The sequence below is a fragment of the Larimichthys crocea genome, chromosome XVIII (genome assembly GCF_000972845.2).
Source record: "Larimichthys crocea isolate SSNF chromosome XVIII, L_crocea_2.0, whole genome shotgun sequence".
Taxonomy (NCBI): domain Eukaryota; kingdom Metazoa; phylum Chordata; class Actinopteri; family Sciaenidae; genus Larimichthys; species Larimichthys crocea.
In genome coordinates this window covers 14,532,621-14,555,862 of record NC_040028.1, presented here as the reverse complement: position 1 = coordinate 14,555,862, position 23,242 = coordinate 14,532,621, and the positions used below count along the sequence as shown (strand labels likewise).

Below are 23,242 nucleotides of genomic sequence, written 5' to 3'. Positions count from 1 at the left end.
CAGACAAATCTCTCAAGCCACTGGGCTTTACTGAAGTAGAGTAACAGCAAACAGGCTCATTTTATAACTAGTGTGCGGGTTATGTGAATAAAGTAAACATATATATATCTATATATATAAATTTATGACTGTATGAAGAGACGTTATGTTTCTAACGGCCGTTTGAAAGACGTTAACTCACCTCAGCAGCTCCTCATTAGCATAAACGGTACAGAACATGGACGTTAGTGACGTCACCCACAGCCGTTAAAAAAAAGAAGCTCAGAATATGTGGCGCCAACAGCCGCCATGTTGGATGTACCGCTTCTTCTTCTTCTTCTTCCGCCTCATCTTAAATCACCTGTCAATCAAAGCGACCACGCTCCCAATTGGCTAGCTATAGAGCAAAGGGGGCGTTCTTTTTAAAAGGAGGCCCAGATTTGATAATGTGAAGATGAATTTTTTTTAAAAGTTGGATACACATTTACTGTTCTGTAACGATTTTGTTTTCATTGTCTCCGACCATACTATCTGCTGAGAGAGATCCCGCATGTCATCGTCGTTGTACATCCCTCCCTCTGCAAACCAAACATCTGCCTGCAGCACCATACACACCATCATCTTCGTTATGTGCTATTGTGTGTAACTTTGTATTTTGTATTATGTGTCCTGTGTGTTTTTTTGTTTTGTACTGTTTGTTATTGTGCTGTAATATGTTTTAATTGTTGAAGGGGCTGCAGATGAAAAGTAGCTGTAAGATAACTCTGGTGCAGTACATCAAATGTAATCGATTATGTTTAATACTGTACATGGTCCCATTAAATAATTAAAATAATAATAATTGTCACAATTATCATTGTTTAAAAATGGCAATGGAATCAAATCTAAGGCAATCAGGCGTGAACAAATCTTTCTTTCACACCTGGAGTCAGATAACAAAGAATAGAAACTGTATGGAGTACGTTAAACTTGCATGAAGTTGATACAAATCTTAAGATGTTCATTCTAAACATGACTTATTATGCGTAATAAAGCAATGACTGTTAACATTTAAGTTTAAAACATATCACTCTTCATTCAGAAAGTAATATTTATTGAAACCTGACCACACGCCGGACGTTGGACATGCCTGACGTAGAAAGAAGAACATGAGGAACAAATAAATATGTCTGCTGCATTGATTTTTGATATTTTTAAGCAATGATCATAGTCTGGATCTAGGATTAATTTTGGTTCACTGCAAACTGAAATATCTCAACTTTTGTACAGATGTTCATGATCCCCTGAGGATGAATCATACAGATGTTAATCCCCTGACTTTTCCTCGAGCACCATCATGAGGTTGACACTTTGTATGGAAGTATCTGAACAGCTACTGGATGGATTCCCATGTCGTTTGACACATAGATTCGCAGATAACACATAAATAAAAACTTGACCTTCAATCTAGCGCCATCATCAGGTCAAAACACTTCAGTTAAAGACAAATACCTGCAAAACTTAAGATAGTCTAATAAACCTTTGTGGTTTGTGCCAAGTACTAAATGTTACAATATTAATGTTGACATTATCACTGTAAGCACTTGCATGACTGTACTCTTATTCTTGTGTGTAACTGTCCACCTGACTGAAATACTATAAGTTTTATAAACACGGTGGAGTACTTTTAAATGTACTATTTAGCAGTATACATCCAGGTGCCACCTGGTTCCTCTAATTGACTGACCTTTCTGTTTATGTGGTTGTTTATTAAGATTACTTTTTCCCCCTTTGTCTGTCTACTTTTATTATATTTTCTACAATGTCAGTGTCCAATCTTAATGTAGTACAAACTCAAAATATTACAATAAAAACACAAATGAGAAAAAAAAACATAAGAATCAACAACATTTGAGCAATATACAAAAACAATTTTTATTTTCAGTATGAAGTGCTTCAAAACACACACTGGGAACTGTTTTGACAAAAGATCTTAAAAAAACGTCTACAATGGAGAAGCAGCAGGGTTTCTCTGCAGGGCAGTGGACCTCCCATCACCTGTGAAATATTACATATCACATGTGTGATTAAACACATGGGAAAAAAACAGGAAGTCTCACCCTCCAGCTGCACCATTCTGCTCTACTATATCAACATCAGCTGGGAACCAGACAGGTCTTTCTCCACTGCAGCCTGTCTTCAGCCACGATAAATCTGTAACACTCTTTAACTAGAACAGTGATTTTGTTACATCAGGAGTTTCTCTTCTTGGTTGTAGCTACAGTCTGTGGTGATGTGGGCTTTGTACAGACAGGACAGACCACTTGTATGTTGAGAGGGTGGGCTCCAGGCCAGCAGCATCTCAGAGTCTGATCAGGCCTGTGACGCAAGCCTCTCAATGATTCTCCTGTAGTCTTCCACAACGACCTGATAACTCTTCTCCAGCTCCTCGTGCTGCGTCTGAGTGTCCATCTGACCCATGTGGGACACCAGCTCCTCCGGCCGCAGGCACTTCCTCATCTTGGCCAGCTCCCTCTGATTCTTCTGCACATTAAACAGCACAAATACACACAGGTGAGATGTTTGTTCGCTTCTTCCAGAAGTATACAAACAAGTTAGGAGACAGTATGTGGTCAGAAATGTATGCGCATTAACATGTTTCTTTCTCAGGAATACATTATAAAAGGGTTTATAAGCAATAACTAACTGAAGGTGTAAGATGTAACAACTGGTTCAAGGTGCGTATGGTAGTCCTGACCAAGCAACCGGACCGGTCAAGAAGTTCAGAACATGCTTATATCAGCATGACAGCACACGTGACTCATCACTGAACGTACTAAAGTACTTCACCATCTCAACATTGTCACATCTTTAAAATATATAACATGTATATAAATATTGACAACTAGACTGGAGGTAAACTGAAGGTCGACTAATATGGACTGAAGCAGAATATTTCATGAGTTGACTGTTTTCCAGGTTTTAGTATTAATTTTATTCAAGTTGGTAATTGTTGTATAATGGTAATATTACATCCATATTACATACAGAATATAAATATTAAATTGTGTATCTGAGTTGTACGTTTTAGATCTTGTTGACTGCTTTATGTTTAAAAACAAACAAGATATCTCAGCAAACCAATTATTAATGCTTTATAGATACCAATTTATAGACTGATATTTAACTACATACTGTTTATAGATACAAGTACCACTGCACCAATCCAACTGGTTTGCCAGTTTGTGTTTGTGTGCTGTACATCCTCCGCTAGAATAACTTTGTCTGCCTTTTATTAGCAAGACCTTTCATTCATCTTTGTGGCTCAACAAAAAGTCACGTACATACAAGTGTTCTCCACAAAGACTTACAAGATACCAATATATTATAATTTATGTAATTTGATTGAGTTAATCTCTAATAAAGGGGTTTTTAATTACAATAATTAATCAAGTCTGCAATTTAATTTCTCTTAATCAACACTCCAAAATAGTCCCAGACTTGATTTTAAATGAGTTATACTGATCTTACTACAAATATGAAACATGTTTCTAACAGTAAATTGAATACACGTGTCCTCCAAAGATGCTGAGAGGATTAAAAACTCCTCAACAAGAGTAAATATTGCACTGAGCATCTTTAAAAATCTGAATTTGGTGCTCTGCTGTGAGGCAGAAGGGTGGTGTCTGAGGGTGTAGTGGAGAAACAGGGACATTAACATGTGAAACTATGTGGTTTACTGAAGTTTTTCATGGTTTTTGGGGAACAATGGCAGTGCAATGCACAGAAGCTTCAGCTCTCTCAGGCTGTGGCTACATAGGCTGTTACAAAGTTCAATTTAATACTTTCTCATGGGATTTGTTGGCAGTGAGAGAAATGTAGACTATCACTGTCCTTATCTTCTAATAAAACAGTTTCTCACGCCACTTTGAAGTGCCATGTTTTTACAGTAGCAAAGAATGTACAAACTAAAGACACGTTTTGTGATAAGTGTAGTCTCCCTTTCGTGCTAGGAAAGAGTGTGAGGGGACAAGGCTGCAATCAACGACTCCACAAAATCCTACACACTGGACCTTTAAGGGATCTTAGGGGAGTTAATTAAATGAGACAAAGCATGTTATGCCAAATAAAGCATGTACCTGGCAAAGCAAATATTATTAACGGCTTAAGCTTGATCGTTAAAGCATTAATAACTGTAACCATTAATTACAATCTATACACATCTTTCTAAAGTATGACCGTGGTATAAATATCTGCACAGTGCTGAAAGGTTTTGGACCTGGGTGGAAAGTACACGTTCACTTAGCCTTGTGCAATCTGCAGCCTGAAAAAAACCCAATGCGTACACATGCATGCAGACTCTCTCACTGGGGAATTGAGGGGGTAAGAGCAGAAATGTATAATCCCGCTCACATTCACAGAGCGGCAGCTTCTGCCATTCAACTAACTACAAGCTAAATCTCCTCAGGGAAGGAAAACCGCTCTGCATCTGGCCACCAGATCTTTCCTTGCCACTCTCCCAAGAAATTCCTACTTCCTGCTTCACCACATAGGTCTTTTCCACGTCAGATTCAGCCTCTTTTTCTGAGCCGTGCGGTTACCCCGCTGACAGAAAATTCTGTAATGGCTGGTATGCAAAGTCTAGAGAGCAGCTCAAACATAAAATGTCACATGCAAACAGGATGTGGGGTGTTACAGCTCTACTCAGTGTGGTGGAGGAGAATCAGTGAAGCTAATGATATTCTCTGCAGCAGCTTAAAGTCCGTTACATTAAATCTCTGAAACTAAAGTTTTAAAAAAAAACATGGGAAAGTAACAAAACACACACCTTTGCTCCGGGTTGCTGGTGGATTTCTAAATGTGTTGGAATAGTAAAACCACAGAACTCGCTGTGTTTGAAGCACTTTGTCGGAGAGCTGCTACCACTCACTTTGATGAAAAGTATTTCTCCCAAAGAAATGCAAATCCTGACTAATGACACGTGTCTGAATAGAAAAAAGCCCCGGCAGCAGTAAAACCACAGACGCCTGGTGCGCCCTATTGTGGCTGTAACAATACGGCACTAGTAATCTATTAATTTTCACGGGATTGAAGATCAATTTTTTCTGCTGTTTTAATAGGTAACATAATAAACAGTGACAATACGGAGCTGCAAGCCGATCGAGAGTACGACATGCACGGGCCACTTTGCTTCCTGCTCTGAACAGCTCTGATGTTAATGCTAACAAAAGGAGGAAGAGTACACACTGGATTCTTGTTTGACAGCAGCAGAGACAAGTCGACAGACCTATTTCTGAATAAAATCAGGAAATCATCTACTCACAATGTCATTATGCGTGCACTTTATTTTTCTCCACACTGCTATGGAGCTGTGAAAATCAAACCCTCACCCTGTATGGTCCAAATAGCCTCTTCTTCACCTCCAAGCGGTACTCTCTTGCCTTTTCTTCATCGCTCATGTCTGTTGCTCTCAGACGCAGGATTTCATACACTCGCCTCGCATGTTTCTGTAGAAAAAAAAACAAACAAACTAATAAACTGAGAACCAGCTACATGAAACCACAAACAGCGTTTAGGGCGAAGGAGCAAAACTGTTTATAAACATGGGAATACTGAAAGTTTTGCAATGTTTGGAGAACTGAAAATAACTGGAGAAAGGGACAACACAAGTTGGAATAAGGATACGTGTTCATTTGTACGTTGTGACCTTAAAATTGATGATTAATCCAATGTTTTCAGACTTTGGTGTCAAAACTGAGTTGCATAAATTGACTTTTTCTAAACAAATGCCCCAACTTTACTTGGTAAAATAAGAACTTAAACTAATAGCTACATAGCCTGGCCTGAATATACAGCTCAGACGCTATGGCAGAGCTCCTGTGGTGGGAACAGTATTGCCAAATTTCTCCTGGTGGATGGCATAAACATATTCCCTAGCCTCAAAAGGCTGCATTTGGGTACAGTGAAAACATTTCTTGTACTCTAGTGAAGGCCTCTAACTGCTGGACCAACACATTTACACCATGAGAGGGCCAAAATACTAGAAACATCGTTCAATATAATGCAAGTTCTTATATTGTAGCTGTTATGGTGCGGCTAGCTTTACACATGTGGTACAGACTTCTTAAATGAGTATTTAATGACTTTCTCTGATTTATAATGACTGCACAATAAATATTTGGGTTTTTTTTGCACAAACAAATCATCAACAAATCATTGGCTGCGGCCTCATACAGCACCTTGTTAATTTTCAGCTTGTCTTGTGCTTCTTTGACCATGTCAGCCGAGAAGCCGAGGTGCAGCTTGTCTGCAGCGAAGGACGGCAGGCCTTGACAAAGCTTGACCAGCACGTAGTCTCTCAGCTTCACGTAGTTCTCAGAGGGGTCTTCGGCTGATAACAAACACCATGACACGATCGAAGTGAGTTGACAGCGTTGATCTTAAATCATTTGCAACAAATCTGACGCACGTGGCTCGGTTGAATACGAGTTGTGTGTCAGGAGAGGATTTTTTCATTGACAAAAAAAGTGGCATATCTCATATCTTTTCAAGAAGTTGCTTGTAATTAACAAAGAAGAAATATTACTCAAAGGCCTGAAACGGTTAGCAGGAACACTCTGCCTTGGAAAGTACTCCTCTATCAAAAGAATAAAAAGCTGGGATGCCTCTTTAGTATTCATCCTCTGTCTCCATGCAAGGCAACTATTCGATCCAACCAGTTTCAATAGAGCTGCAGCACATTCTGGTATACATGCCAGCCCTCCAAATTAACTCGCCCCCCTCCCTGGATGCACCGATGGCAGAGAAAAATCATTTAAATTGTTTGTGGGTGACATGAAGGTCTCAGATTAAAATGTTAATCTATGCCTTCTTCAACAGAGTAAATGCTGTAACAGATAAATCAGACGCTCACCTGTGATGTCTTGCACTTTGGGAAGGCTGCAGTAAAATCTGTGCACTGCCTCGAGGAGCTGAGCTCCATGCCCCTCTCCTTGGAACGGAGGCAGGATCAACATTTGGCTGTTTAGTTAAAAAAAGTGCAGACGTGCACGCAAACATTAGAGCCAATGAGGAAACAGGTTTGTTCGACATTAGTCACAAACAAAATTTATGTGGCAATTCTGAGCAAGGAGCAGAAGTTCTTTTGATTCAAAGCATCGGAATAATAATAGATTGTTATCCCGATCCATCAATGCAACAAATCAAATCACATCAAAAGCTTATCTATAAAGTTGTTTTCAGATACAAATCACCCTGGTTTGGTAATGAAACAAAATCTGGTTGAATGGTTGGCTATATAAGCCAGTAATTTGGGCTCTTTGGGAAGAGGATAAAGAAATGTATAATTTTCCACTCCTTTTTCATACAAAAGAATGGGAAGGCACGTGCTGCCCCGGCAATTACCTTACACGTGGTCGGGTTTTGTCTGGGTACACGTAGTAATTATAAACTGTCATGTAGCCAACAGTTGCGTAGAGAGTCTCCCCATCTTTATTGTACTTTTCAAATCTGCAGATAAAACACAAAGGCAAACAGGTCAATTACAGGCACACTCCCATGCAGTGTCCATTTTAGCCGCTCTGTTGTCGTGCCCACCCCTCACCCCCGCCCCGACGTCAGCATGTTAGAGCAGCCAGGCCCCGATTGGTACACCTGCTACAACCTGAATACATTATGCACTTAATTGGAGTACTGCAACTTAGAGGAAGAGAAGGGGTTGGAGGAGGGACTGAGCTCCTCAAAAATCACTTCAGTCCATTTTCCCCATTGTCAGTATTAATAGTTGCCAGGGTAAAGAAAACACTGGCAGAGGCTCTTTTTACTGTTAAGACATTGTTCAGTGTTTGAAAAGACAACAGTATTCAATTCAGCTCTTGCCCCTGAAAAATTTGAAAAGGGCTTTTGGCACAAAGGAAGCTCTTGCCTGATCAACAATTCTCCTACGGGGGGAAATATAATCAAACTGGCCTGGTAATTGGTCACAAGCGCCACAAAGGAGGGCTTTGTTTTTCAATGACACAATAAAGGCTTTAGGGTACGAGTGGGCATAGAGGGGAGGGGGGTGTATGATGTCAATTAAGGAGGGCACTCACACAAGAAAGAAGTCCCAACGATCGTCGTCTGCGTCGATGAAACTGGCAGTCTCTATGAACCACATGAGGAAGGTCTGCAGGCGCTCGTGGTACTCTTGGAATCCCGGGCAGGTAATGTCAGCCTGCGGGGCGAACACGACAAGAACAAATGTCCGATATGGGTTAAGTCTCGCCCTACAACTCTAAAAAGTTAACAAGTGATATCAAGAATCTTTGGGGGAGGAGTGAGTGAAGTTTGCACCTTGTGAATCTGGTATGTGAGCTCTCCCGCCTCCTCGCTGTGGACTGTGTATGTGTGAAGCAGGGTGCCGAAGGGCTTGAAATTGGCATCCTTCTCCAGCAGTGAGATGAAGTCATCAGTGTTGCAGGTGAACCCAGCAGGGACGATTTCCCGGATCTTCCCTTCGACATCATCAGCCTGAATGACAACACAACAGATCAGGATGGTAAAAAAAACCCCGATCCAGCATGTTTCTAAGTCCAAATATCAACGACATAAAATGTTGGATGGCTCAAAACTTCCTACAACTGAATTAAACCATAATCCACATTCCTCCCTTTACCCCCTTGGTTATACGATAATATCAAGCCCTCTGCTAGAAATCTTGGCTTGATTCAGACCTCACATTTCAATAAACTTATCCAGGTTTGGTTTCTCCAACTAAGAACCATCTCAAGAGTCAAATTCATGCTCCCAGACTCCAAGATGATCCATACCTATATATTTCCAAGACTACGGCAACTCTCTCCACTCTAGACTAACTGTTTTTTAACAGAAGACATCACATTTCACCAATTTTAGCCTTCCTCCGCTGGCTTCCTGTGTGTTTTAAGATTTTACTGGTCACTTTTAAAGTCCGTCGGGATACTGCACAACATGCCATACATCCCAGCGTCCAGCCTCACGTCCTCGGGCGGGTCGCGCTTCTGGTTGTTCCAAGGCCGAGGCTTTAAAAACTAGAGGTGACTTGCGCCTTCTCCATCAGGACCCCTCAACTTTGGCACGACCTGCCCGAGGAGATGAGGCTCGCTTCTTGAAACTCATTTTTACAGACCTGCCTATTTGTGGGGATGTCTGTTTTTTTAATATTTTAATCAGTTCTTTTATCCTCTTTCTTTTCGTTGTACTGCCTGTTTCTGTGGCGTTAGTAAACTGTTGTTTTTTTTCCAATAGTGCTATATAAAAAAAAAGTTATCACTCAGGTATATAAAAATGTCTAAAATATACCTTTTGTTTTGTTTGCAGAAATATTGGTAAGCTGGTGGAAAAGTGCAAAGAAATCCTATAAAAATAAAACTGGAAGCTTACATGTTTTTGTGCCAGTGAAAGGAAAAAAAACCATTAGGCAATTAAAACTGTCAGCTGAGCAGAGACCACAGCAGCACCCTGCCCCCCCCCTGCTCTCCGGTGAAAAGACCACTTAAATCAGTACATTTACTACTTATGTTAAACCATGAATATGTGATGAAGTTGCCACAATAAACGCATTTCTGCTTCTCACTGGGAAATAAAATCTTATGAATTGATCTCAACTTAACAAACCTTTGGGCATCCATAATAGAGGCCTCTCCTCTAATCCTGCCAAGTGAACCCAATCAAATGAATTTGCCCCCGCATTTTCAAAGAGCCTCGGAGACAAAGGGGCCCTACCCTTGGACTTTTTACTCAGTGCAACCTGTGGTTAGTTCAGCTGTAATGTTTGCATTGTATCCATTTCCACAAGGATTGACATGAGAACACTTTGCTAAGCAGCCCTTTCACACCATTTACATGTGTGATGGGCATTATTTCAGCAGAGAGACCCTTGCTGCTCAGCATTGAAAACTGGGAAATGAAGAAGGTCTGAGCAAAATGCACTACAAAAGGCTAATACAACATACTGCTAATTCCCCCCCTTTCAGACATCAGCTAATATCTAACTGGAAGTAATGCACCTGCAGCTGAATGCCTCTTAACCATTGTAATTGTTCAGCCACATTTCTAAGGAACAAGGACCATACTTAAAAGGCCATGGACAAACAAGTCTCTTTGTCCCGGACACTCTCCTACATACTAGACACTAAATTGCACAGCCTTCCAGAAGAGATGCCTTAGTTTGGCATGAATATAACTTAACAAATGTTCCTTTAGAGCATTTTGTTAATGTCTTTGATTTCTAACAATAAGTACAATGGGAGAACAAACTATCTAATTTGTTGTGTTGGTATTATTTCATCGCTTTAATCTACTCCAAAGACCACACCGCATTCGAAAATCTGCACCCATTTTTTTTTTTTTTAACAGCTTATAATCAACTGTTAAGTGTCGACCTAAATGTTCAAAGTTAAAGCGTATTTACACATCCACACTGATTATGAACGTGACAGAAACAAACAACTACTACGAGCGGTTTCCAGCCTGTCAGCACAAAAGGGTCTGGCACTGAAGTCAGTGTTTTTCTGAGAGAAGTCCAGTGGTACTGTGTTTTTGGCTGATTTAAAAAAGGGGAGAAGGTGATTTTTTGATGAGGGTCTTGTATCAACGTGGCAGCTGCATAAACTCCATCTCTGCCTCCCCTCGTCTCTCACCAGCTGCACCGCACCCCGACTGTCCACATGCACTCAGAGACAAACACTCTTCAGATGCAGCCTGAACTCTGCTGCTCCCCTCGCTCTCTTACCTCTACACCAGCTGCACTCAAACCCTTAACAAGGTGAACACTCAGGGGTCAACGCTGAACACTAAGTAGTGGCACACAGACACTAAAGCCAGACATCACATTTCAGTTTGAATATCAGCTTCAAAAATCGGTTCCCAAAAAGTCTAATGGCTCTCTTTTAGCTTTAAATTTGTCGCGACGGCTTACCAGAGATGATGTGGAAGCACCCATCGCTGTTTCACGGGGCTATTTATAATTCGAGTGCATCCGCACAAACACCAAACCCTGGTGAGTTTGGAAGTAACACCACGGCTCACCCACTACCACCAGTTGAAGGCCACATTGTCCAGTAGGGGAGCCCCTGCTGTTTCCAGACAGGACAGATGTCCCCCAGAGTTGAATCATCTGACCTCAATAGGGGCCCTGGGCTAATTCATGTATTCGTTTAAAACGTGCTTGCTGCATTGACAGCTTCAGGAAATAGTCAAAGCTGCCAGAGGCCTTTTGTGAAGTCTCAGAGAAGGAGTTACCAGGACAGGCATTTAGCTTTACTGTCCGTTTTTTTGTCCAAATACTGGCTGTTGATATGTAAATCCTGATGTCTGGCAATTACAAAAAAAAAGTGTTACATACTAAGCAGAGCCATTCTCAATTGTCAAGTCATTAGCTGAGTAATACCATTAATGGATGCATTAATCGTTATATAAAAAGGGTTGTGTCACATTTAAAAGCTCAAACCGATTGGAGACCAGTTTACAGATATTCAACCACAAAGATTTTGATTGTTGATGACTCGAGCAACGATTCACTCCTGGAAATATATGAACAAGATATCCAACCGTGTCACATTACTCCTCCTGCTGATTCAATCACACAAACGTCTAAAAAAAAAAAAAAAAATCAATGCCTCATGTTAGACCCCACGCACAAAACCATTTAAAACCTTTTCTCTTCCGACAGGGAGGAGTAGGATTAGTGTACTGGCGCAGGGGGCCGTGGTGGGCTGAGGTTTAGTCTAACAAAACGGGAGATCTCTCACAGGAATAATGTCACCACACAGAGAGGCTCGGAGCTACTTCAGAAAGTGAAGAAACGACATTATGGTACCAGAAACTGCCCACAAAGGTGTACCTTAGTCTGTGTTTGATTGCACAGCGTTCCTGTCATACAATTACGGAGGCAACCACTCATTAAAGTATTTGTCCGTCAAAGTTACAGTTAGATTACTAAACTTCAGATTATTAAGGGCGTCTATTGTCGTATTTTGATGTACTGTTGAGTTTTTTCTGTTCCATTTTCACTTTTGCCACCGCCTGCTGTTAGTTTTTCAAAAACACTAATTATATATGACAGTGGGTATCAAAACCAACACTCAAAATACACCAAATGTCTTTTTTTTCTTCTTCTTCTTCTTCACATTACCAAAATGCTGCAATGCTTTTACTCTTTTACTGTTAACTGAATCACGGCGGTCATCAGAAAAACTCTTTTTATATTAATATTCTAACATTTAAAACTCTGATGGGCAAAATATCAGAATCACAAACTGCAGCGTCCAAAATAATCACGAAGGTGAATCAACACCTGACCAAACTGATCATTATAAACTTCATGAAGGTTTGATGTTATTGCAGGGTTGTTGTAACGGGCACGGATGCGCCACGGCCGCCGAAGTGGATGACGGCCATTCTAGTCAATGTTTCAAAGAAGTGCCATTTCAGTAGCGGCCCAGCGGCCCTGCTCTGCCGACACTACGCAGCGGTTTTATTTTTTACGGACACCGGGAGCTGGCCGGAAATCAGACACAGAAACAGCATAGAGCGTTGGTTCTCAAACTGTGGTACATTTTAGCAAGTTAGGTAAAGTTTGGCAGGCAACACGCTTCTGAAATGCTCCTGGTGGTGATGGGACGGAGACATGCCCGGTGGGGTTTCCCAGTCAGACTGCATTATTTCTAACTAGATGCACCTAATCAACAGGTAACATAGTAAATCTTCTCCCAATTTGCAGTTCCCTTGTTAAGTATTTTCTTGAAATTTGCTGCTTTCAACTTTCAGCATCCTACAGCTTGAGGCTGCCAGCATCAGGCTCTCTGGTGGGGGGGTTGGTGTGTTTCTGCTAATGGGCAGTGTTTGCCAAAATGAGTGTTTGTATTTAGAAAACCCAATTTTGGTCTCAGACCACAGAACCATCTCACACTCTGAGGCACTCAGACAACAATCGTCTAATGCACAGTGTCTCTCAGCCCTGTATCTCTTTCTGAGTCTTTAAGTTGGCTGCCTCACCGGTATCTTCTCCAAACACTCACGCATGCTCGCACCCTCTCCTGATTGTTAACGTATTTTATAAAGGCGTCTTCTGCCAATTTTCACACATAAGGCGCCTCGGCTTATAAGGCGCAATAAGCGAAACAAAACGTGTGTCAGATAGGTCGAACTTTATTCAACTAATTCACAATATCTCGGCCTTCGTGAAAGCTCGGACGACACTTGAGACTGATACCTTAGCCCAGGCATCCACGATCCATTGGCAGGTAGTGGCGTAACTCGTCCGGCGTTGCCTCCCTGTCTTCGTGAATGTGTGTTCGTCTTCTGTCATCCAACACTCCCATGCAGCTCGCACTTTAACTCTGAACGACCTGACACCAATATCCAGCGGTTGGAGTTCTTTGGTTAACGCACCCGGAATGATGGCATGCACCAAATTAGTTTGCGGTAGATCAATAGGGACGGAGTTTCATGGAAAAAGCCATCCGTATTACTCCGCGAGGCTCCTGACTATGGTAGCCTACGGTAATGTGTACCACATAAAATCGGTTCGAGGTTAGTAAACACAACCAGAATTAATACATAAGGCGCCCTTTTGATTTTTGAGAAAATTCAATTATTTTAAATGCGCCCGGAAAATACGGTACTTAACCTCATCACTGATTTGTTTACTATGTGCGATGTTGGTAACGCTGAAGCATATTCTCAAGCATTTCTTACGCTGTATATTCTGACATACTTGTAACAATCAATATGCTTTGTTCCATCCAGCAGACACAGAGTAACATCAGATTCCCACTGAATGGAAATCCAATATTCACCCACCTTTGGTTTGATTTATTAACTCTTAAGAGTAAAATATCTTTTGGTTTTTAGCCGATGCATTTGATACTTAAATGCTTAACAAGTCATCTACTGCAGCTTTAACTAAAACTCTTGATGGCTTGATGGTACAAGCTGTGAAAAATAAGACGAGATAATTCCAGTTTTCCATAATGCAGCAGGCAGGAGTCAAGACCAACTACACTGAGACCAAGTCTTGACCAAGACCAGAGAGTATCGAGACTGAGACTTTGAGGGGTCAAGACCAGAGACCGAGGTATTGCGTTGCCGACTCAAGACCAAGACTAGACAGTATAAAGCTCTTAGGTAGCTAATATTCACGAAAACTCTTTGGGTGAAGCGTGGTTGCTACATTGAGTCACCTTTATATATTTATTCCAGAAGATTTGGCTGAAGCCTCTTTGTCAGAGACAGAGATGAGACCAAGGCTTTTGAAAAGTGGTCTTGAGATACTAATTATCATTGCAACATTACAAGAAAACTGCATTGATCCTGACATAAGGCTACAAGTCACATTTAAGGGTGAAATAAATAAAGAAATCTTACCTCCACGCAGTCAAACACCTCAGAGACCTTTGAGGAGTATTTCACTTTGAAGAGGGTGCTCAGGTTTCCAGCAGTGTAGAAGAGCTGTATCTGAAGACCTTTGTATCCGAAAACGACCTCACTGCAGACAAAGTGACTGTAATCATTAAAAATCCTCACAAGCCTGAATACATTCAACTATGGCAGTGACCTGCAAACAGGAAACAATAAAGTACAGGATAAATAAATATCAGGAGAACCACCACAAACTTCTGATTACTCTTATTTGATGGAATTTATTAAATATACATCTGGAGTGGATGATCAATGCTTACTGCAGGCCCGGCCACTTATTCAACTGTGTCACATTGTTTCCTTCATGACTACATCACTGGCGGTTTATGGCAAAATAGATTTCATCATCATGCAACTGTGTGATTGAGCTTTACCAGCAATTATGCTTGCTGAAATAATTAATGCTCCAATTAGTGAGTTCCCTTTGAGTTGATTGCAGCAAGTGCAAGAATAACCAATCCTAGTTTTGACTAATTTAAAAGATGCAATTTAGAGCACGACGACAGTAAGCCTACACACAGGTGTCACAGCCAATATTGTAGTCTTGTTCAGGTTCAACAGCAATGCCTCTTTGTGTCTCACATTAGGGTAATAATGCGACTCTTAACAGCTTTTTGTGAGGCTGAAACAACATGCAAGGCAGTCCTTTGTTCATGTTTGCGTGTTTTAAATTGATTGAACGGCTGCAGATCATTATCGGTTGATATTCAGGATTAATGTTTTTAAGTCATAGATGGTGAAAAACAACAGATGACACATGTATACAACCTAAACAGGGATCTATTTATTTATTTAGCACGTCTAAATTTAGTGGATCATAACATATCTGGTTCAAGATTCATGTTGACCTTTCGACGGATGCCTACAACGCACTAGAAAAGCCTGGTTTCTAACCTAGCATTACCTGTGGCCCCTTAGGGCCAGTTAACCATAAAACAGATCAGTTAAAAGCCACTTGCTATTAAAAAAATCAATTTCCATCCATTCTGGATTAAATTTCCACTTCCCTGACATATTTGAGATTCAGTAACAGGCTCACTAACGCGAGGAGGAAAGGAGCGGGAGAGCCGATAACAAGTCAGAGAGCGATTTAATTAATAAATGTGTCATGTGGCTCATTTGAGTTTCAAGGACTTTTAAGCACTTTATTTTTTTCAAGGCCATTTTAACAAAACAAAAAAGTTCAGTATCGGCCGATATGGTCTGCAGACGGTTGGGAATCGGCGGAAAAAAGACGTGATCAGGGCATCCTTAAACTTCTCTGCATCCTGTACAAAACTAACTGTGAGGCAGACTTTTACTGGCAGGTGAAACAGGAGTGAGAACATCTGAATAAATCACTTGTAGACAGAAACATATGTCAAACATTAGCAAAGACAGACAATCTGTGCTGCTGGCAGGCTTGCTTTGACGGTTATAAATCTTATGGCACCGTCGGGATCAATGGGATCAGCAGGTTTCAGGGAAAGGCAGGTGCTTAACGCTCAGAGACAGACAAGGTCACTGAATGAAAAGCCACGGCCTCGCCAAGCCAGCCCACTTCTGTCTGGCAGGGCTCAATGGGCATTTACATGAGATGTTTCAAGTCGGCTGTAGAAGAGATGACTGACAAGAAGAAGAAAACACTTCAACTATTCCTTTACATGCACACTGTGCAGCATCTTAAAGTCTTGTCACCGTAAGGTTGCCAGGTTTGTTCACGTCACAAAACTTGTGCTAACCGACCATATCTGGCAACCTGTAATATATTCAGAAATGCTGGCAGCCACTGTGGATAAAGGCAGTAGCGTTTCTACCAGCTTGTTTCGTTCAATCCTACCCGGTGGCAAACGTACAGCAACAGCCAGTCTTCTCACTGATGTTCTTGTTTGTTTATGCAAGTTATAAAGAGGAAATCCTATTAAACTGAGACAGTTTCATAACCACTTGTGGTAAATTTAACGAGCTAACTTCAGTATTTCCGAACATGGACACGTGTTTCACATGTTTTTGTGTAAAAGTGACTAATGGGGAAGTTCTGAATTTGGTCCAGTAACAAAGCTTTGCAGCCTGCAGCCGCAAAACTACAACATAATGCCAATGGAAAATTGCACACAGTCAAAATATGTCCATTAAAAGTGCTTGTTTTTGCCACTGAGCGGCTCAGGTTGTTCTTAAAATGTTCTTCCAACACGACACTACAGAGAAATGGAACTTATTGCTCAAGAGAAAGTCTTGTTGTGAAATCTGGTGAGTTGACTTGTTGCAGGAAGTCTGTCTGTAGGGTCCTTTTCCACAACTGGACTTTGCAGAGGTAGAGAGGAGGATAACAGAGAAAAAGAAAGTGACCGAACAAGAGGCCGCCAGAGCAGAATACATCTGGGATTAACTTTTAGTTGCTGGCGAGAAATTCAAGAAAAGAAAAAAAAAGGCTCAAAGACAGAAGCTGAGCTTCTTGCTGTTGGACTAGTAAGCAATATAAGTTGGCTGCTATGTGCTGTGTCGTTGCACTTGCCTGATATTTGACTAATAATAACAAATACACGTGTGTAGCCGTCTACATTACAGCAGTTTTGGGCTCTAAAATTGGGGGGACCAAAATGAAAAAAAGACTAATTCTTACATAATGAAGCTTTAACTAGATTCCTAAGTTTTCAACTTGTGTGTATTACATGGGACCTCTCATGGACACTGGTGGTCAAGAAAGCTCGGGAACAGCCTGAGGAGATTTAACATGAACGACATCATCCTCACAAACTTGGGAACTGGTCTGGCCACAGTCGCAGATCACGACACAGCACTTCATTGTTAACAGACTCCCGGATTTAGAGGACATCTTTCAACAGCAGTGCTTGCAGAAGGCGCACAGGAGCATGGCTAAAATATTATTTTATTCTGTTTCTTGATCTTATTTTATCTTCTATGTGCAGCACTGCTATTGCCAACTAGTGCTCTAAATGCTGAGCTGACCAGTTTCCCTCGTCCAACACATTTCATTGTACCGTTGTACCCGTGTTAACCTACGTCCGACAAATAAAACTGAAGCAATTAAAAGTTGTCTTTAGATTTATCTTCATATTTTGCACCCCTGATGCCCATTTTATTTGTCCAATTCAAACTTTGTACCCAAGAAACGAGGAATAAATAAGATATTTTCAACTGTAAAAGTTTGATTCAAACTTTGTTAAAAAAAATATTGTAAGACTATCAAACTATGAGCCCTGTCCCATGTTTTCAGCTGAATTGCAGACTTTAGTTACGACCCTGAGTGTGAATTACACTGGTTGTACCTGCTAGCTCACATATATATAAATAAATAACCAGATGATTGTGAGGCTGCAGTGCAAGAAACTAATAATTTCCTTCTTTACACATGTGATGTGATATTTTCTGTTTCATTATAAAAAAAAAGTTGTTAAAGTAATAATCAAAACACTCACTCGTCTCCAAAAAGCTGGTGGCTGTACTCAGGGTGGAACGTGGTGCCATCATCATCGACATCCTCCGGGAAGCGAACTGAGAGGAAAAGACAACAGAAAATTAGACTGTCGCTGTACACATGTATGCTTTTACAATATTAATTTGTACAGACATATCCAATAAAGCAAAGACGAGCATACCCAGCTTCAAGGATATAGCTTCATTGGTGTCGCACTTGTATTCAGCCAGTTTCTTCTCCATGGTATTAACTCCTGAGGAAACAATCAAGTGTTAAACCCGTGTTATTTGTTTTTTAAAGACTCATTTGTTCATCTTAAGAATTGAACTGATCAGTTATTAGTTGCACGATAAAAGTGGTGTCTTTCTAATTAATGATTACTACAACGTCAGCAGCAGCTTGAGGTATCACAAGAGTGATATTAAGACGGAAAAGAAAACACGATCGGGAAATATTCAGACTCTGATATGAGTTAAAACAATGATGAGGCGCCGGATCACTCAGTTGGTAGTGTGTGGCTCTGCTTTCCTGTCACTCTTCTGCTACATCTGTTCAATAAAGCTTGGGGAAAAAAAACAGCCCAAAACATATCGATGAAGACACATCGACACTTCAAACCAGTGCTTGTCCAGCCGTCAATACCTCTGGTGGTTGAGATTACAGTATTTACAGCAGGGGAGTGTCCAAACTTGTTTTAAAAGAAGGCCAGGGGGCAAATACTAACATTTTACAAAATGAAAAAATTAACAACAAATGCACTGCTCTGTAACAATTTTATATATAAAGAACAACCTGTGGGGAACATGCTAAAACCTGCATGAAGTTGATACAAATCAAATAATATTTTGTGTCACATCTACAGGTACATAACACCAGCAGGTATGTCCTCACAGGCCATAAATAATATGTTATATGTAAAAATGAAGCTGCGGGCCACATGAAATCTGACTGCGGGCCATGATTGACTTTGGACATGCCTTGTTTAAAGTGTACAGTGTAAATTCAACCTGATTTTGACATAAAGACACTCGTGTGTCCTGCATGTCATCAGAAACATAAACAGCTCCTGCTGACTGTAGCAGGCCTGCAGGCCCCTGATCTGTGTCCATGACATAACACGAGCTCAGCTCATAACTCAGGTGAGCTGCACGTTCACAGAAACCAAATGCAAACCTACACACATCTGCTCTGTCAGGACGAATCACCGGTGAGCTTCTGTGACATGAAGTGTGTCATCCTGCAGCACCAGGTGTGCTCCAAGCGGAAGTTAAAGTCAGGTCTTTAGGGTGACATCAGCTGTCCGCACGCTATGTTACGTTATGTCACGTCAAAGTGGTCCAGAGTACGCCAGCTTTCACTCGTTAACGTAAACACATAAACAGCCTGGTAGCATGCTACGATAGCAGACAGGCCCCCTGCCTTTGCACTGTAGCGTTAGCTTAGCTCGTGTTTTGAACAGGTCACGAGACGGTTTACTACAACTCCGCCGGGCTCGAGGCGGAACCGGCGGTCCGTTTAACCGGTGAATGAACGTTAAGAAAACCCGACGACAGTCTAAGGCGAGCCGTGAAGACGTTTAGCCACTTACCCGCCATTTCTGCTCAGTGTTTGTGGCGAGCTGCTGTGTTGTCCCAAAAGACCCGCGGAATCAGAACGACTTCCGGGGCCGTGTGGAAACAGGATGTAGTTTTTTAACGCCTTCCTTTTGACTACAAAAATGGCCGCTTCTCTCAACGTATTATTAACTTCTTAAAGTAAATAAATACATTAATAATAAATAAATAAATAAATAAATAAATAAAGAATAAATAAATAAATAAATAAATATAATAATTAAAAAAAATTCTTAAAGTTATTTTTTTTTAAAACGACGTTTGAACAAAATGTTGAATAATGACTTAATGTTGATGAAGGTAAGATTAACGTCCAGAAAATATCCTGTTTACATACTGAGATTAGTTATATTTAGGCTACTAATGGTTATTCTTATGGGGTGCTGTTTGTAAAGCGGCTCACGCTGAAAATAACATTTTGTCACATTAGCGTGTGAGCGTGTAGCACTTTTTTTGCACATTTACAACAATATTTGTCAACTTAGAGAAATTTTAAATATTTAAATCCAAATGTTAAATGTTACACCTAAATGTTAAATCCAAATCTAATCGTTGGACTACATTGTCATTCATTGACTTTTGTCCTACCAAGACTTCAAATATTCAATAAAAACTTATATAAAATAGGAAAAGAAAGAGTAATTGATTACTGACACTGGTAGCAATTAAGAATCAACTACTCAGTAGTAATAGTTTTTCTGAAAAGCACTGAAATATTTTTAAATAGAGTGAACAGGCTTTACTAGCATTTTCTAGTTATGCACATACATACATACACATACATTAAAGTAATTAGTAGCCTAGTAGAGGCTGTGGATCAGGCGTTACAGTGTGCAGTGGTTCAATTCCCGCTACCCAGTAGAAGTGGCAGTGGCTGTGGTGTAGCAGTAGTAAGGGAGGAGGGTGATCAGATGATCGATGGTTTAATTCCCAGAAGCCGGCAGTGGAATTAGTGGCAGCAGCAGTGGCTGAGCAGAGTAGATGGTTGGGGGTTTGATTCCCGTGACTCACTAGCAACACAGGTAGCCGTGATGGCAGCTGTGGTGTAGAGTGGGCGTCCATTGGTACCCAGTAGAAGTTGGGGCAGTGGTTTGATACCAGTCAAAGGAGTGGCAGCGACTGCAGTAGCAGTGACAGCGGCTGTGGACTTATACTAGTCCACAGCCGCATTATTATTTGGGTAATTACAAATACACTCTAACAAAAAATGATATTACTGGTACAAGTACAACTTAAAGATAATTACATTAAGAGATTAGAAATAATTAAAATACTACTAAATTACACGTAATGTCAGATGTTTTAAATCAATATAATACCTCATACCATGAACAAAATCAAATTAAATTAAAATATTAGGAGGGGAACATTTGATTATTGTTATACAAATGTGGGGTAAACAACATATGTTGGATAAAATTCCACTGTATTCAGAAAGTGGCTTGGTTTGACTGCAGCAATACCTAAATAAACAGAAATTGACTCTCCAGGGGGAAAGTGCAATTGTGAACATCCCTCTGAGCCCAGGTAATGCTGTGCTATCATCCCAGCCTCAACTATTCTGTCCTCCAGGTGCACGAATGAATGACCTATCCAGTCATATTTAAGCCACTGTAATTTTACCTCTACTACACTGTCAGCACTAGATTATCCCTTTTCTCAACAATACCATACCTTTTACAATCCTTAGGCAACAAATTGTGTCTGCATGGAGGCAATACATGCTGCTTGATCTCTGAACCTTAAACTACAGTTATTTGGACTTTTTTTGTGTGTGTGTGAAAATACAGGAAATAAGAAGATCCCACAACAGAGAAAGGAAACACAATGTTGCAATGTTGAGTCAGTCCTTTGGTAGTGCGAGTGTTTGTCTGAACTGGCTCAATCAGTAGCAAGGATGTGTTACATGGAGGTAAGCAGCAGTAGTTAAGGTAGTAGAGCGGTTTGTCCATTACTCGTAGGTGGTGGTACTGAGCTAGGTTTTATTTTGTTAAGAGAATTGGAAAGTAACAAACAACGTACACATTTTGAGGTGCACATTTAGTATTTTACATTATTAGACTGTATACTTTTACTGCACTATAGCGCAAACAAAAATATTGTACATTGCAGAATATAATAGAATCTGTTTTTTTACTTACAAAAATTGACTCATGGATTCAGTCAGGTTTCAGGTAATTAATTAAGCTAAACCGTGCTTAATATCAGAATCAGAAGTACTTTATTATACTATAATGCTAAAATTCTTGCTTCCTGTTTGGATACTTGAGTTAATTTTAGCGCTTAAACAGCACAGGCTTTAATTAAAGTTGTAGTCCTTAAGATTTCAGTCCTGGTCAACATGACGACACCAAGCGTCTGCAACTTCGTGGCTGTGAAGCAGTTTCTCATGCAGCCCTTTGAGGCTGGCTGCAGAACAAGTCAGTCTCCATAAGTCCCCATGTTAAAATGTCCAAATTCACAGCAGCAATAAACATGTTTACAGCCTGGTACAAAAAACAGTTTTGGTCTCTATAGCAAATTTCCCCGTTCATGACAACTGTAGTGAGTTTTGAACAGGAAGAGGAGGTTTTTCAGGCCTAGTTCATACCAGAAAGAGAGCTGTGTAAGTGGGCAATATAACTGGGCTCAGCAGCCTCTATGGACATAATGTCAGAGGCTGAAGAGACCGAAGATAATATTGACAGAGGAAGCTAATTAGAGAAAAGGAGAGAGCAAAAATCTGTCAGAGAAGAGTAAATCTGGGGCTGACTTTTAGTCGTTGAGCTTCACGAAATAAAAAAAGTAATATTAGCTGGCTGCTGTGTCTTGTGTTGTTGCACTAACTCAAATCAACTCAAACTTTATTTATAAAGCACATTTAAAAACAACTGAGGTTGACCAAAGTGCTGTACAGGTTAATACATATAATACCATAATTACAAAAGGTTAAGATAAACGCCAAGATACTTAAACTTGGTTAAAAGCCAGGGAGAAAAAGTATGTTTTTAGGGAGGATTTAAAAACCTCAAATGATGCCACAGAGCCACAAAGGCGCGGTCACCTTTGGTTTTCAGTTTTGTTTTAGGGGCCACCAGTAGCAGCTGACTCGAGGATCTCAGTGTCAGTAGCAGCTGACTCGAGGATCTCAGTGTTCTGGTGGGGGTGTGGATATGGAGAAGCTCGGTCAAATACTGGGGGGCTGAGCCATTACAAGCTTTAAAAACAAACTATAAAATGTTGAAATCTATTCTAAAAAGCAACTGGAAGCCAATGTAGTGACGCCAGGACAGGGGATATGTGGTCACGCTTGCGTTTGCCGGTAAGGAAACGGGCAGCAGTGTTCTGTACCAGCTGCAGACGGGTAAGCGGTCTAGGCCAAAATAAAGTGAGTTGCAGTAATCCAATACTCGTAACAAATATGACTGTCCATATTTACGACGACTAACACTCTCAGGCAGCCCAGCTAACAAACAGAGCCGACGTTAACTAACAGCAGCTACAGTTTACTTCACTGTCCATCAGGAAACTCTGTAAATCGCAGAGTCGATGCAGAGGAGGACAGAAAATATAGTATGATCCAGTTCCACAGAAAATAAGTGAAATAGTTATGTGGTGTGTGCCTTGAGTGCTTTCAAATGTTATTTAATGATAGAGAAGCAACGCAATATTGCTTTAAAAGATTTTTACCATCAGACTTACACGGTCACATTCAGCCTCAGTGAACCTCAGTGTCCTCATTTGACCCGAGCAGACAGGAAATGTTGTAACACCTCTGCGGACCAGGAGGACCAGGAGGACCAGGAGTCTGTCTGTCTGTCTGTCTGTCCGG

The 23,242-nt window shown here is 40.7% G+C and overlaps 2 protein-coding genes across 3 annotated transcripts in view; both read right to left on the bottom strand.

Moving 5' to 3' along the window:
- The window catches only part of dlx1a (distal-less homeobox 1a), a 27,892-nt gene extending 27,669 nt beyond the window's left edge, over positions 1–223 (bottom strand). The window contains exon 1 of the mRNA XM_027291258.1: positions 182–223. The gene's annotated coding sequence lies outside the window, so the exon portion shown is untranslated. The remainder of the gene's footprint in view (positions 1–181) is intronic.
- Positions 224–1,868: 1,645 nt separating this feature from the next.
- hat1 (histone acetyltransferase 1) lies at positions 1,869–23,223 on the bottom strand. Of its 2 annotated transcripts, none has more exons than XM_019255234.2 (11): positions 23,113–23,223; positions 18,000–18,071; positions 17,820–17,895; positions 14,347–14,467; positions 8,293–8,469; positions 8,052–8,173; positions 7,363–7,467; positions 6,872–6,978; positions 6,198–6,349; positions 5,349–5,465; positions 1,869–2,502 (listed from the first exon to the last, which is right to left on the bottom strand). In XM_019255234.2, exons 2-11 carry the CDS (start codon positions 18,058–18,060, stop codon positions 2,332–2,334), a joined length of 1,209 nt encoding a protein of 402 aa, XP_019110779.1. In that variant the 5' UTR covers positions 18,061–18,071; positions 23,113–23,223; the 3' UTR covers positions 1,869–2,331. The 2 variants fall into 2 exon arrangements, with proteins under 2 accessions (XP_019110779.1, XP_019110778.1); XM_019255233.2 differs by lacking the exon at positions 23,113–23,223 and adding an exon at positions 19,407–19,515.
- Between the last annotated feature and the right edge of the window lie 19 nt (positions 23,224–23,242).